Source organism: Poecilia formosa, unplaced genomic scaffold (genome assembly GCF_000485575.1).
Source record: "Poecilia formosa unplaced genomic scaffold, Poecilia_formosa-5.1.2 Scaffold37, whole genome shotgun sequence".
NCBI classification, from domain to species: Eukaryota; Metazoa; Chordata; class Actinopteri; order Cyprinodontiformes; family Poeciliidae; genus Poecilia; species Poecilia formosa.
Window position 1 is genome coordinate 2,673,551 of NW_006799976.1, and position 15,620 is coordinate 2,689,170.

Sequence of the window (15,620 nt, forward strand, 5' to 3'; positions counted from 1 at the left end):
AAGAGGTGAACGAGAATTTACACCGCTTATCATTTAGCGGCGCACTAAGGCTCTTAGTGGTGTGTCCGTGGAGAGTCGGTGCTTTGAATGTGTGGAAAACACTTTTAAATAGATTAAGACGTTGCTATGGATCAAAGTCTCTGAATGTGGTCTCGGAGAACTAATGTATACAAGGAAATAGTTGAGTGGATCATCACGGTTTGAACTTGGGCTTGATGTGGTGGCGCTGACTTTGAGGCCTGCTTTAATCCTGACCCTGTGAAGAGAGATGAAACAGGCGAAGCTGCTGGAGTTGGAGGCTCTCCATTATCCACCTTTAGTCCAAGATAAAGCGGCGTCTGCTCCGCGGCTCCCCCGGGAGAGCTGTTCAGGGCTCACAGCGCTCCGATTGGGATGTGGGCAGAGGCTGTTCCTGCTTCCCGTAACAGAGCGGCTTGTCAGCGCCTCGGGGGGGGGTGGGTTGATGTTTCAGAAGATATGTAAACTCAGACATGCCCATCAGGTGTGTGTGTGTGTGTGTGTGTGTGTGTGTGTGTGTGTGTGTAACTGAGTAGGTATTCACGTGAAGTTGATTAGGAGACGTCCATCACATTTGGAGTAGAAAAGTAGGAACCAGTTTGGTTGAATTGTTTAAAGCTGCAGTAGCTATGTAACTTTTATTTAAAAATGTATATGTTTTACATATTTGTTGAAACTGTCGCTATGCTGTGACAGTATGATTTGAGACAAATAATATGTGACATTTAGGAGCATAGTCACAAGGTCGATGGTGCGAAGACCCGCCTCCTGGCTCCGATTGGCTCTGCTTTTCTTAAATAGCGTCTCAGGAAGGAGGTGGAGGAGGAGCTCACAGATTACTGATGATCTGTTTCTTATTATACTGCCACGACAGAATATTTTAACAAATATGTAAAAAACGTATATCTTTATAAAAGTTACATACTGCAGCTTTAAGAAACAATTTGCAATTTTGAAAAGATTTAAGCTGAAAGCAGAACATCCTTACTCCACTTCAGTTTTTCTTTTGTAACAAATGAAATAAGTCAGTCACGTATACCAAAATGTTGCTGGTTGATGTAATCCAGGTGTTCCCTTACCTGCAGGTGGTTCTGCGAAGGCCGCGAGCTGCAGAACTCCCCTGACATTCAAATCTGGAGGGAAGGCGACCTTCACACGCTGGTGATCGCCGAAGCCTTCGAGGACGACACGGGACGTTACACCTGCGTGGCGTCCAACAGCCTGGGAGCAGACAACACCTCCGCCGAGGTTTACATTGAAGGTCAGGCATTCAGGCTGCTGCTCTCATGTAAATATTCTCAGCTGATGGTGGAAGTTTTCACACATGAACCTGACATAATTATTATTGAGCTGCTCTGTGACATAAAACTAAATGTCAATGGTTTGCCTATAATGAGCAGGAGTTTTTTATTTGTTTTTTGGGCTTTTTTACTTTTCAGAGTTTGTGCACCAGAATGAAAGCACTAAAGAAAGAATACGACATAAGACCGGTTTGACAAATTATACATGGAATACACAGCAAATTGTTTGTGTCCTTGTGGCTTTCAATAACAGCAGAGAAAATCTTCTTCTGCAAGTTACTTAAGGTTCTATATAAAGTTACAAAACCGGCCTCTGCTTTTGTCTTCCTCTCCACTCACAGGAGCTTCATCGTCGGACTCAGAGGGAGAAGGAACGGCGTCAAAGTCAAGATCAGGAGCCATGCCGCAGTACGTGTGTTTCTGCACCGCCTCTTGTGACCTTACGACCCCACGGTGAACTCCGAACCCCAGGAAGGGTCAACTGAGCCCCACAGCAGCCAGTAGTCTGCTGTCTGCTTCTCCTTATCCAGGCCTTTAAAGAGCCTTAAGCCTGACCCAGAACGTGGGACGCATTCCTCTAATAAAAGGTCCAACGGGGTTAATATGAAAAAGAATCACCGTGTCATGCCTGCCTCTGCTTACCTCCAGACTTTAACCTCTCGTCTGCACTTCACTGCCTACATGAATGTTTCTTCCATTTCTTGAAGCTCAAGCTGCTTCAGACGACCGTTTTTTAAAAACCAAAACAAAGCATCTTGACAAGAATGTATTTTTTCCAGTCCAGCAGAGCAGAACCGCTTTACTCCAAATGTTTTTGATTATTCCCCTGCCTTTCAGGGATTCTTTGCTAAATTTTGTTTACATTCCCTTCAAGTGTGCCTTCCTTCTCCGTCTCACAGAGCGCAGAAAAAGACGACTTCGATGTCCTTAACAATACGCTCATCATCGCCCAAAACCCCAGAGGTGCCTCCTCATCGCTCAGCCCTGGTCCAGTCCATGTCTCAGCCCCCACAGAGGGTAGGTCCCAAACCAGCCGTGATCGTAAACCTTCAAATATATATAAAAAAAAATATCCTCCTCTCTCTCATGTGTGTTGTCTTGTAGATGCAGAGCCCCGTGTCTGCACTGCACGGTGGTGAGGCGTCAGGCCCTCCACTGTTCACAAAGGTACGCTTGAATCAATGGAAAGTGCTCCAACCCCAAACTTTACTGTGTTTTATAGGGATTTTGTTCGATAAATAGGCCAACACAAAGTAATTACTTATAAAGTGGGAAGAACAGGAAACATTTAAAAAAAAATAAATAAAAACCCATAAAGTATGGCATGCATTTGTATTCCTCTGCCCTTAATCAATGAGATTTCTCTTAAGATTGATTTATAATGTTATTCCCTCATCAAAAACATACCTGGAGTGTTGCCTTAATTCTTTCATGCATGTTTGAGAAATCCTTTAATCTCTCATTCAGCTGTGCAAAACGCCCCAGCTCCTTCAGACTAGCCAGCAGCAGTTAGCAAACACCTGTTGGAACTGCACACCTGCAGAAGTCATTATGAGCTTCTTCTCAGTGCAATGTTGGTAAAAACAACGGTAAAGTTTAATAGAGGAGCCATGTTGTTGTGATGACTTCCTGAAGGTGGAGTTTTAGAAAGAGCAGGAGATTTTAAAGAGACAAAGGCCCAATTTGAAATCGCTAAGTTACAAATTGAAATTTATTTTGAGTCATATTTGATTTGTATAGCATTTTTACAAAACTGAAGGTAACTTAGTTATCTGTGGCACTATGTGGATGGAAAGTACATAGTACTGCCCCTTTAAATTAAACTGCAGTATAATCTTAACCTTGAAGGGACTCCTCCATGCTTATACATGGCACATCATCCAGACAATCCATCCACAGATGCATCCATAAATGTCCTCAGACATCCCATAATAACTGCTGTGGCTTCCACCAGTGGGGGTCCAATAAAACAGAGGCTTTTCTGGTTCAGACTCTCCAGCTCTCCGCCGTCTCCTCCCCTCCTCCTTCCCCCTCAGGCTGCGGGTCTTATGATAGCTGAACTGAGACGGGCTGAGGCAAAGCTTCAAACAGTCCTGCCAAGCCCACAAGGGTCAGGTCCCCTTCACTTTCATTCAGCCTGCCAGGCCCTAAATCATTTCCCACTTCATTAGTAAAGGACATTTGTTGTTCCTTCACCCCCACATCGGACTCCTTTCAGACCGCTGCCAGACTTTAATCACGACATTCCCACGTTGGTCAGCACCCGTCCCCACTGACCCATGAGGAATATTTCTCCTGTGAACCTTTTCTTAAACGTGTCCGTGCTGAAAGCGCAGAATGAGAAGTTCCCAGGTTCATGTGAGCCCAGTGAGGCTGGGGGTTTCTTGTCGTAGTTCATGTATTCATCCGACTTTATAGGCGGCGAGATTGAGAGTACTCGTGTAGGAACACTTGATTTCTTCCTTCATTTTCTCACAAACTCTGCATTTTATGAGGATTTTGTGCAACAGACCAAGACAAGGTAATGTAGCACACGAATGTGAAGTGGGTGGAAGATGATACATGTCAGCCTAAAGAAAAAAAAGAAAAAATTTGAAAAGTGTGGCATGCATTTTTTGTTTTTTAATGAAGACGAGGAACTGAGTCAGAATTAATTGACTGGCCTAGAAAAAAAACTTAGAAGCTGCAGAAAATTAATACTGGACTGAGGTTGTATGTTTTGTTCAATAAACCAAAACATACAGCCAGATTTATACTCGTATGATTAAATGGCCCAATCAAAGTCCTGACCATAGTTCAATTGGGAAAAGCTGAAAACTGACGTTTACAGATGTTCTCCATCTAATAAGTTTCAGTCTCTAGATCTGCAAATGTTTAATGTAAATGTACAACACAGTTTATATATGTTTTAGTAAGACGTATCATTTTCTCTGAACTTCAAAGCTATGCATTGGTCTCTGTTGGTCCGTAAGATCTTAATAAAATACATAAAAAATACACGGGATGTGATAAAATGTTAAAACGTCCAAGAGGCCTGAATACGTTACAAAGCCCCTCAGGATCCAGCTTTACGATGTCGGAGTTTCCTGTTTTCAAACTTTTCCTATAGCCGATTTTTATGACCCCCTTTGCTGTGTGAAATGATCTCATTCAAATTTATTGACTGTTCTGTTTGCTAGCTTCTGATTTTATTTTCCATATAATCAGAAAAGCACTTGTAACATCTGTTTCTAAAAAAAATAGCTTTTTTAAAAAAGAAAAATTGGATTACTATGCAGTAAATCAAAGGAAATCACCATGACAATCATTATTCTTCAGAGTTTTCCTGGATCCTGGGCAGTTTATATTTCAACAAGACAATGGCTTGAATCCTTTAGAAAACTGCCATGGCTAAAAAAGGACCTTGAATCAATTTGGCTTGATTCAAAAACATGTTTGAGAAGTTATTTAAAGCCTCATTTTGATGTGGAGATGATCATATCGCCAAAGTCTAAACTGAATCCAAGAGAATTTCCTGATTCTTGAAGAGCAGATGTAATCTGAGCATGATGTGAACCTTGCAGCAGCTTTGGGAAAACGCCGAGACGTTCATTGTTGGGAGTTTCTTACTAGAAACAAACTGTTGTCCGTAGCTATTAATGATCCCCTTCACACTTTAAACTCAGACTTTCCTCTACACCTTATTCTCTGCAAACAACGACAGACTCCCAAATATACATTGTTGGCCTTGCGTGTCAAGCAAACATTTAGTCCGCTGAAAACTTTCGAAAGCTTTTAAAAGAAAGTTGCTGAACCACGGAGCATCTCTGGAGAGACTTAAAAAGACTTCTCTAATCTGCTTAATCTTGACCGTTCACGTCTGAACGAACGGGGAAACAAAAGATTACAAAATTCACATCAAGCATACAGGTTCCTTCCCCAAAAAGACATACGGGTTTAATCAAGGCCTAACAAAAGCATCTGAATTTCTATATTTATGTAACGGATTAACAAAACCTTCCAATCACCTGCTTTTGCTTTGTCATTGTGGAAAATGTGTGGTGAGAATATTCCTTTTGGATCAAGCAAGCAAAGGACATGATGAGAAAAATGTGGACAGTTCTCAAAAACCTCTGGATGGACGGTAATGTCCAACAGGAGGGGAGTTATATAACAGAGGGTGGGTTTTTTTTGTTTTTGAGATTCAAATTTTTTATGAGTTTTATAGCCCTCATCCTCCCTCTTTGTCATGTTCCTCCTCTGAAACAGATGCATCTTAATTAGAGATGTGCTCTTCATCCTTCACTCATCGGCGTCTTTCTCTTAGTGCCTCTCTCTTTCCAATCTTTGACTGTGGCCTCCTCCCCTGCAGCTCCTGCAGGACGTCCAGGCGTCAGAGGGCCAGGTGGTGGTTCTGGAGTGCAGAGTCCGCGGAAGCCCTCCCCTCCAGGTCCAGTGGTACCGGCAGGGGAACGAGATTCTGGACTCGCCCGATTTCAGGATTCTACAAAAAAGTGAGACGTTCCCAAACTTGACGAAGCTCAGTAATTTTCAGACGTGTGCTGACTAATAGTTTGTTTCCCCCCCCCCTCCTCTCCTGCGCTGACTGAACACATCAGAGCCTCGGTCTGCAGCTGAGTCAGGTACGATGCCTCAGGCTCTTGCAGCTACATTCATGTTTAACATGTCCAGGTTAAATAAGTTATGGACTGGCAGATCCGTCTGGGGGCTTAATCTTGATTTCATCATGACAACATTGTATCGCTGCAGTCAAAAGGGAGTCCTAGCTATTAATAACATTAAATCACATATTTCCCACCTGTGTGACTCCTTGTCTAACACGGTCTGTGAGTCAGAGCAACATCCCCAAACATCTGTGTCTGTCTGCTAGCTTGTCTTCTACGCTCTCTGTTCGTCTGACTCATCAGTCTACCTGAGATAACCATCGTCCTTGTCATTTCTGTGTGTCACTTGGTCATCGTCTTGTCATATTTTTCTGACCTCATTACAAACAAACGCATTTATGGTGGTGGTGATTTATTTCAGAGGAGATCTGCACCTTGGTGATCGCAGAGGCTTTTCCAGAGGATGGAGGTCTGTTCTTCTGCAAGGCGTCTAACGCTTTCGGCTCCGTCAGCAGCACGGCCCAGCTGACCGTGAACCCAGGTGCGTCCAGCGCACAATCAAAGAGACGGTCAAACTTCACAGGGGCGAAAGCCGAACCATGAGATGTGGTATCTGTTTTTATGATTGATTCTAAACCACACCAGAACTGTGGAAAATGTAATTAATTTGCAAGGTAAAGTACAGAGAAATTAAACAGAGCAAAAAAACAAAAAACAAACAAAAAAAATTAAAAATGAGACTTCTTTCCTTTAACTTCAGTCCCATTTTCTGGTTTAAGGTGCTGTAAAGTCATTAAAATAAAAATTGTTCAAGCTTCCATAACAGATTTCAATAGACAACATTAATGTAATCCCACAGGAGCTCTTCTGGCTAGCAAGCTAAGCTAAATGCTAGTTATGATTTATCTAACACACATGCCATCTTTCTTCCGGTTCAAAAACAGCTTAAAGAACATAAATGAAGGATTTTTCACACAAAGGCTTTTCAAGCTCCAGTCCTTCATTGACCTGCAGCTTTTAAATATCTTTTCAACACACCTGAATAACATAATTCAGGTTATTATCAGGAATCTGTAGAACAACAACCACTCCATCTCCTCAAAGAGAAAAATACATTTATGATTTCTAGGGCTGTATCGTTCAGTTTCCAGAATGTGTCCAACCTCAGAAAAAGCAGTACTTTAATATTACCACAAATATACTTTCTTTACGTTGTCAGGCCAAAAAAAAAAAAAAAAGTTCAATGTTTTCAGAAAATATAAACGGTACTCATGAACTGTGTCTGGGGATTCCTTCTTAAATTTTTAAGTGAGAGAATTGAATTGTATTAAATTTCTTAATTTAAGGTTTTAACTGAAGGTTGAACATCTAAAATAAAATTCAGTTATTTGAGTCATTTTTAGGAAGTTTTCCATGGCCATAATGCTAAAATCCAGCTAACCTCAGTAGTCGTTTCCTGAAGATGGAGCTCAGTCATATTAGCTCAGTGACCGTCTCCTCAGATGTAACTTAATTATCTTAAGTCTGTATAGAAAAAAGAGAGCTAAGCTGGACACAACTATTTCTGTGCATATTATCACAGACAGAGTTGTTAGTACAGTGCAGGATTCACCACACAGCGTAAAGGAAAGGCTGAATAAACAGGAATTGCATCAGCCTGACTGGACCCAGCTGTCGCCCCATATCAAACCAGCTGTGATTCACTGTGTTTGTGTTCAATTTCCACTCAGTAATGGTATGTGCTGGTCCAGAGAGACCTAAATATCAAAGTAAGTAAAAAAACAAAACAAAACACTTTCCACTGTTTGCTTCCCCCAGCAGCTGAGGACTCATCAAGTAATGGCATGTCTGGCGATAGCTCAGGATTTGAGGATGCGGCCTCCTTCCCTCCTCCACCTCCTCCTTCGCCACCACCCACCGAGATCAGCCTCCTGGAGTTGCCGCCTAAGGCGCTGCCTCAGCCCGGTTTAGATGCGTTCCGTGTCAAAGAGCTGGAGATGTGGCCCGGTGCATCCGTTCCGCCTCTGGTCCAAATTAACTCGGAGGTGGAAGACGGGGACAAGGGGAGAGGGCTGGAACCTCTACAGAACGGCCAACACCCACCGACACCTCCAAGCTTACCTAAAGACGCCCCACTCCCACCGCCACCTCCTCCTCTGCCGCTGTCAGAACTGGCGGCAGCAGACATCCAGGTCATGCCCTCCAGTCAAGCCCACATCGTACCAGATTCTCCTCCGAGCCAGGGCAAGCTGTCTCCATCCCCCGGGAAAGATGGTCCCCCGATCCCTACCAAGCCAAAACCAAAGCTGTGAGTACTTGTCATTCCTCGTATGGCTGCGTCCCAGAGGAGGGTTGGTTAGCAGGGCTGAGAGTCTGACTGGGAGGACTGGGAGGAGTGGGAGGACTGTCTGAGGGGGAAATGATGGTGTTGTCTCTCTGCTTTGTGGAAAGGGTAAAAGGGAAAATCCCAGACCTTTTGGAGAAGAAAAGCATTATCTTTATGTTAGTGTCAGTAGCTGCGTTTCCATTACGAATCTGCACAAAAGTTTGTCAATATTCTACAAATGGTGAAAAAAAAAAAAAAAATTCACAATTACTGTGTTGCTGTGTTTCCATTAAAAAATAAAAGCAATTAAAATCACACATGAATAAGTTTGTTCACGTGACAGGTCATTAAAAACATGGCGCGCTGCCATCCCCCTCCCTCTTCCTGTTGTCTTCTTTGTCTTTTCTGCCGGTGGTTGCATCCGGCTGTTGATCACATGACTTGTGTGATGAGACAAAAGTGTTTCCATTGCAGTTTTGCAAAACGCACTAACTTCAATATGGCCAATAAGCTACCTTATCATAGCACAACTTTTTATCTATTTTTTTTCCCCCAAAATGTCCTTGTTTCCATTAAGCAAATTTGTTTTCATAATTCCAATTTTGTGCAAGTTTAAGGTCAGTGGAAACGCAGCTTGTGTCTGTAACAGATCTCTGTGCTTTTTCTGGATGGCTCCCATTGTATTCTTGTGACCTTGCTGTGCATGCCCGTCCCACGGTACGGCTATTGTGTTTTTGATTCCTGAGGTAGAGTGTCGCTGTCATTTTAGAAGAGCTGAGCAGCAAATGGTTTTCTTTCTGTAGTAATCAGGCCTCGTCTTAACCATCCTACCACACCTTTCCTTTTTTTATTGAAAGAATAAAGTGAAAAACTGAGGACAATAAGGAGAAAAGGAAAGACGTGAGGAAGAGAGATCTGATGTGCAACCGAACCTCACATTCAGAATAAACCATTATGTGGTTAGCCTTTTAATCCCTCAGGCTTTCCGGATGCCTCGCTGATACATGCTTGAATATTTGCAGATTGGTTCCTTTACTGGTTTGAAGTTATTCATTAAAGTAGCTACTCTATGTTTGTTTTCCAGACATTACAGGATTTTTCTTTTGATTTATTGGCAAGTGAGACACTGTTGGTTTTCTCTTCAGTACATTCTGTGATATTCCGACTAAGTGATAAATATTGTTCTGCTCCATAAAAGATGGAAGATAAAACCTAATGACGTTAAAGGAATAGTTCAGATGTTTTTAAAGTTCAGCTCTATGAAGTTACCATCAATAATAGTTCCACAACAGATTTCGTTTTGCCAGGAGTTTATAGAAGAGTGAAAGCATATAAAAGTAATTTTTCTCAGCTTGGATAACTTTTAACGTATTGATTGGATACTTGCAACCTTGATTAACTCTCTGCTTCCAGACAGTGATAGTCCATTTCCTTTGGTAGAAAATGTTAAAAACTAAGGTTTGAAAAAATGATTCCTTAGTAACAATGACATATCACAAACAAACATGTCCTCCACGCTTGAAGACATCATGACTGTGTGCTCTACTGCTGAGTCAGTGCAAAGAGGGGCCATGACTAAATGATGGGGCGAGTAAGAGAGCGCAATCGACTTTATTAAGTCTGGATCAACTCTGTTGAAACTCTGTGACGTTATTTTGAGGGAGACATTAAATTGCTTGATCATTTGATCATGAGTCCAGTGAAATTTCTTGAGATTAATGATGACACCTGGAAAAGCACAGCAATACCTGTGACCTTGATACGCAGATGACATCCTGTTGGGAAACACAAAGTAAATTCCCCTCTTTACTGAACTCTTATGATTAGCTGTTAGCATATTCCAGGGTTTTATTCTAATTTATACAAACTCACTGCAATTTAACATCTCTCTAGTTACAATTAAATAAACTGTTATTGCTAGTAATTTCACCAAAAAGCGCTTGAAAAAAAATCTGAACTATCCCTTTAAATTTTGTCTACCACTTTTTTAAAGCTGAAACATGTAGCTTGATCTGTTTTAGTCATGGTTGCAGTCGACATTTCAGGAGGAACTTTAACCTTTTATGTTGAGTTTTAACAAAAAACATAAATTTTCTACCTAAATCAGACATTTGAACCTCTGCCCAGCTGCTGCTGATGATCACTTTGCTCTAAATCTCGGCTCTCTCAGTTCAGCCCGTTTGTCCCTGCATGCGCTCCAGATTGCTGCTTATGGGTGCATACATGTACTGAAAACGTTGTGACTTGATAACTCTGTGCTTCCAGAGCTGACAATAATGAGGAGAAGACTGAAATCGCCAGGTAATTATTTTGTTGTGTCTGTGATGCTGTAAGCAGCATTTATCTGTGGTTATGGAGAATACGTTAACAAAAGTACAGTGGAATTTCTTTAGAAACAATCAAGTTTTGACAAATCTTTTATTTGGCTCCGATATGGACATTTTTAGGAACTTTTTGTGTGAATTCAGGAGGTTACATCTGAGAAAGTTAGAGATTAAGAAAATGACCTCGTGCGTAGAGCTACGTTTACAGCCGCCCCATTAAACATAGGATTAATAATTCACTGGAGTTATATTATGACTGCATACTTTGGACAAGGCACAACATCTGACTTAGTTAGTTGCGTGACAAACCCTGCGCAACGAAAAGTCTTATCTGTTTATTTTTTCACAGATAATAAGGCCAGGATGTTCGAGATTTTTTTCCCCTTATTGGTTTAAACACTTGTGTTCTTTTTCCATAACAAAACGCATGAGGCGCTGAAACAATCAGCCTCCGACGTCGAAGAAATTAGCGTAGCCCCCCCATCTTCTGCCCCATTACATTGTTTCCTTGCTTAATGAAAACAGCAGCGCCGCCGTTAACCAAAGGTCATGTTTCTGCAACACTGCGCTTATGAACAGTGGCCGACTGTAACCAATTTGAAGCTTATCAGTTCAATCAGATCCTGCTTGTTGTGCGGCACGTCGTCTGCAGGCTTTTTCTCAGTCAGCTGCTAGGGAACGCTCACTATAAACAGGATGTTTTTATCTGAGTTAGCCACACTCATCCTAAGGGCATGTATCCTTATTTTTATAAGTATTTTGTATGTAAGAAGTTGGGAAAGAGCACAAGTACAACACATCAGCTTGGCTTAATGTTGGTGAAGATTACATGCAGACCACCATCCCTGGGTAGTGATGCGTAACACGATGGCTGTCCAGTACAATAAGGTTTTAACAGCTTCCCACTTTGAGTTAATAAGGGCAAGAGTTATTTGTTTCAGAGCGGGAGAGGAAGTTGGGGGCGAAATGTGGAGTCTGACAGCAACACACAACCTAACAGACCAGCACTCTACTCCGGGATTTAAAAGTGCTCTGTGGCATCCCCGGCCTGTCTGTGTTTCATCACAGTGGCTGTTGCTTGTTTGTTGCAAGATTATGATTAGAGAGACAAAAATGTCAGCAATTTTTAGAAAGATCATTGCACTAAAACAACCTATGGACCAATTTCATAAATTAATTGAAAAGTTCATTTATTTGAGTAATTTAGTTCACCAAGTAGGATACTTTAAATGTATTAACTAGATTGACTGTTTTTAAGGTATTTTTTGTTAAATACAATGACTTTCTGCTTTCGGCTATGTAAACAGGACATTCAATGTTAGAATATTACATCAGAACAATTAAAAAAGCTTTTTAAAGCCAGAAATGTGGGCTTAACGAAGAGCGTGTGTAATCCCACCCTTAAAGGCTGTTTGACTCTGACAAATGACCCTAATTGAAAAGCACATTCTGAAGTAATGAATATGATTCGACACTTCTTTGTGTAAAAACTAGCAGGAGCTAATTCCTGCTTTTTTCACATAATCACTTTGTATTGTGCCTGTGTTAGTTTAACTGCATGATGGAGCTAATGGAGCTGTCAGAGTAATAGTCAGAGGACAAAGTCAGTCACACCACTCAGAGAAACTGTAAGGGAAGATAAAACACTGATTTTAAATCTGTCATTCGTGTGGCTTACACTCTGTGGGGGACAAACAAGCCACTGCTGCTCTGGTGGGTAAACAGTTAGAGGAATGTTTGGAGAGACCAGATATTGATTTAATTTCTTGTTCTGTTTTGTAACATAAAAATCCCGAGGGAGAGTATCCAGTAGTCTTAAGCATAAGCACATTTGACTTACCATACCAGCAAATTCAACTTCAAATAGCTCAAAAAAGAAGGAAAATTCTGGAGAGGCCCACGCAAAACCTGGACATAAATCCAACTGGGACACATAGGTGTGGTTGAAACCAGAAAACCCTCCAGAATGGATGAAAGAAAATGTTACAACAAAATGTTGATTCAATTTCCCCAGTGATTAAAAAAGAGATGGTACCAGTTATTACTGTAGCTTGAAGGCTGGACATAGAATTAGGTATTATTAGAAATTTGCTTTTTCACATGTAACTGGGTTGGTTTGGATACATTTTTCAGCATCATTTGTAAAATGCGTTTTGTATTTATTGAAGTTTTCATTCTCTGATATTAAAGTTAGTTTAATCTAAAACATATTAAAGTGGGAAAAGCACAAATAGAAGAAAACTAGGGGTGAAAATACTTTTTGATGGCGTTCATTTTAATGTAAAGTTTATTCTTTCTGGACTTTTTTTAATTAATGTATCTATCCATCACTGGACAATATGGCTGGAAACATAATATGATACAAGAATTTCACATAAAACTACTATAGATAATTATTGATGAGTTATTTGTTCTAAATATCTGAAATACTGATAAGTTCGAAAAGCCAAACCCTTTCTTCTGCCTACATCTCCCAGAATGCTGATCAGAGTTCAGTGAAATTATTGAATATTGTGCTAGACGTATTATTTACTGATATTTATCGCAATACATATGTTGTTATTGATTTATTGAGTGTAAAGCTTTTACTTACGAACAACTCGACTCATTAAGACAGTCCATTGATTGACTTCAAAATGGCTTCTCAGCTCGCAGTATTAACAGGCAGAAAACCGATTTCTTTTTTTTTTGGTTTGAGTAATGTTGAGGGTTATGGAGCATGCTTGAGAGGAAGGGACGTGCTGCGGGAGACCTGGCTAATGAAAACAAACCTGCTGACTTTTTTTTTTTTTTTTTTGCTGGGCAGAGGAATGGGCGCAGGAATGGAGTGAAAGCTGAACTCAAACTTCCCAGGGAGAGACTCAGATTCTCTGCTTGGATAAGAGCTAAGGCACAAGTCTGGAGAGAAACCAATGACTTTACCACATGTTGGGAAAGACAGGAGTTTCTCATTGACTGCCTTCTCCCCCCCGATCATTTCAGTGTTTCTAAGCATAGCCAACAATAATGTTTTAAGGTGTGTGCGTTAGTCCGAAATGACACCTTGATTCATTCATTGATTCACAAATTCACAGGCTGCTGATTACAGGATAAAATGAACAAGCAACACTTTTCTATAGAGACAGTGTTTTCTTCTCAGAAACTGCTGCAGGGTTTAAGCACACAAAGGAGAAGAATGTTTTCTTAACCTAACCCTACTGCTGGGAGCTTGTGTGTTTTGTCATCCAACCAGAAGTTATCTTGTTGTTGGAGGCCAGCTTAATTGTGTGAGCTTGGCAGAAAAACAGGAGAGCATTGCTACTGAATGAAACGGCTTTCGAGCATTGTGAGGCAAAGACACGGCCAAGGAGACGACACTCTGGAGATTTATGACCCTGTTGGATAAACTGAGCTGTGTTTTCATGATGCAAGACATCAGATCGCTTTTATTTTGCTCAGCGTTCACCTGAACACTCACCTTATGAACATAAAGTCGCATTACGACAGGCGGGTAACACCTGGAGCTGGTCGCTCCGATTCACATGTGAGAACATGTTTGTGTTTCAGGTTGAGGAATCGACACCGACCTTGATTACGGCTCCTGTTTGTAAGATTTCATTGCAGTGTTTTATTAACATTCTGCTGTGATGGTGTACTGCTACCATTACAATACCAATATTGATCATCTGTAATAATCTTGGCTAGAGTTATAGGATTATTTTATATTGTTTACACTGTGAAGCAAAAGTTGTTCCATTATTTCTTCTGTTAACTTTATCATAGAAAGAAAAATCTTGGCTTTAACACTTGATCATCTTTGAGGCTGTCCCGCTTGTTGCTTCAATAAGATCCTAATCAAAGCAACAGCTGGGATTTTCTACTTTCTGAGCTTTCAGAATATTCTTGAGCTGAAGTCAAAAGCTGTTTCACATTTTGTCAAGTTACTGCCACAAGCATTAATGTATTGTAGTCAGATTTTAGAAGATGTACCAACACAAAGTTGTGCAGAACTGTGGGAGGTAACTTGGTTTCCACATTTTAAAAACATAAGTCTTAGAGCTGTTGCTCTGATTTGTGTTCTTTCTTTACACTTTACAATTTTTATGGTCCAGTTTGTGTCGTCTTATCACATGAAATCTGAATGAAATTCATTTTAGTTTGTGGACTTAATGTGACGAAACCTTGCAGATATTTGAACCCTGTAAATATTGCTGCTCTGTTAAATGACAGAACATGTAAAGACTTTTCACTCTGAAAAAAAGAGGAAGCATTTGACAAATTAGGAGGCATACAACTGGAGCAAAACGAAAAAGATGGAGCCAGCAAAACGCTGCCTGAGCATTATATTATAGGTTGGTACGGTCTAACGTCTGGGTGGGCGTCTCTGTGAGCCCAAAAAGCAGAGGCAACAATTATCCATTCCTCTGCTTAATCTCTCTTTCATCAGAGCAGGAATCAACACTGACAGTCGAAATGATGCTCTTGCACGGATTTCGCTCCACAAAGTGCTTTTTGTGTCTGCGCTGAAGTCTCACTAGCGGCGTGACTGTGGGTTTGTTTTTGACGCCGCACCGCAGTGTGTTCTCTTTTAGCCTGCATGATGAAAAACAGGCACTCTTTAGCACTTAGCAGAACCTCAATTTAGCCTTTTTTTTCGTTTGCTACACTTATCCTGGTGTTCCGGCAATCATTCAGGTTTTTTCTTTTTTCTTCTTGCTCTTTGGCTGCATGGATACTGAGGTAATGACTGATTGTAATCTACAGAACTTGGGTGGCTTACATGAAACCAGACATGGGGGGAGGAAGTTAACTCAAACATGCAAATGTATACAGTTTTGCAGCCCCTGAACCTGATTTATAAATAGTTTGGAGATGATATTTAAAGAGCAGCCTTGGAGAGAAAAGGCACAGATTTGTTTGTGTGAATGGAGCGCAGGCATCGCCAGAGCCACTTTATTTTTCTTTCCTCGGTATTTACATCTTGCTTGCCACTGTAAACTTCCCAATCACATTTCAAGAAAACACTGCAACCTCAGCAAATCACCTGTAGACCCACTTTAAGAGAGCA

At 41.0% G+C, this 15,620-nt stretch overlaps 1 protein-coding gene across 6 annotated transcripts in view; it reads left to right on the top strand.

Annotated features, from left to right (window-relative positions):
- Positions 1–15,620, top strand: part of LOC103137138 (palladin) — a 73,221-nt gene that overhangs the window by 29,947 nt on the left and 27,654 nt on the right. For 4 of the 6 annotated variants that reach the window (XM_016670775.1, XM_007550736.2, XM_007550735.2 and 1 more), the window contains exons 3-11: positions 1,104–1,279; positions 1,661–1,727; positions 2,219–2,336; positions 2,424–2,486; positions 5,671–5,812; positions 5,918–5,941; positions 6,345–6,464; positions 7,742–8,231; positions 10,515–10,550. In XM_016670775.1, the coding sequence (XP_016526261.1) occupies positions 1,104–1,279; positions 1,661–1,727; positions 2,219–2,336; positions 2,424–2,486; positions 5,671–5,812; positions 5,918–5,941; positions 6,345–6,464; positions 7,742–8,231; positions 10,515–10,550 (1,236 nt within the window). The remainder of the gene's footprint in view (positions 1–1,103; positions 1,280–1,660; positions 1,728–2,218; positions 2,337–2,423; positions 2,487–5,670; positions 5,813–5,917; positions 5,942–6,344; positions 6,465–7,741; positions 8,232–10,514; positions 10,551–15,620) is intronic. The other 2 variants (XM_007550733.2, XM_007550734.2) reach the window with 2 other exon arrangements.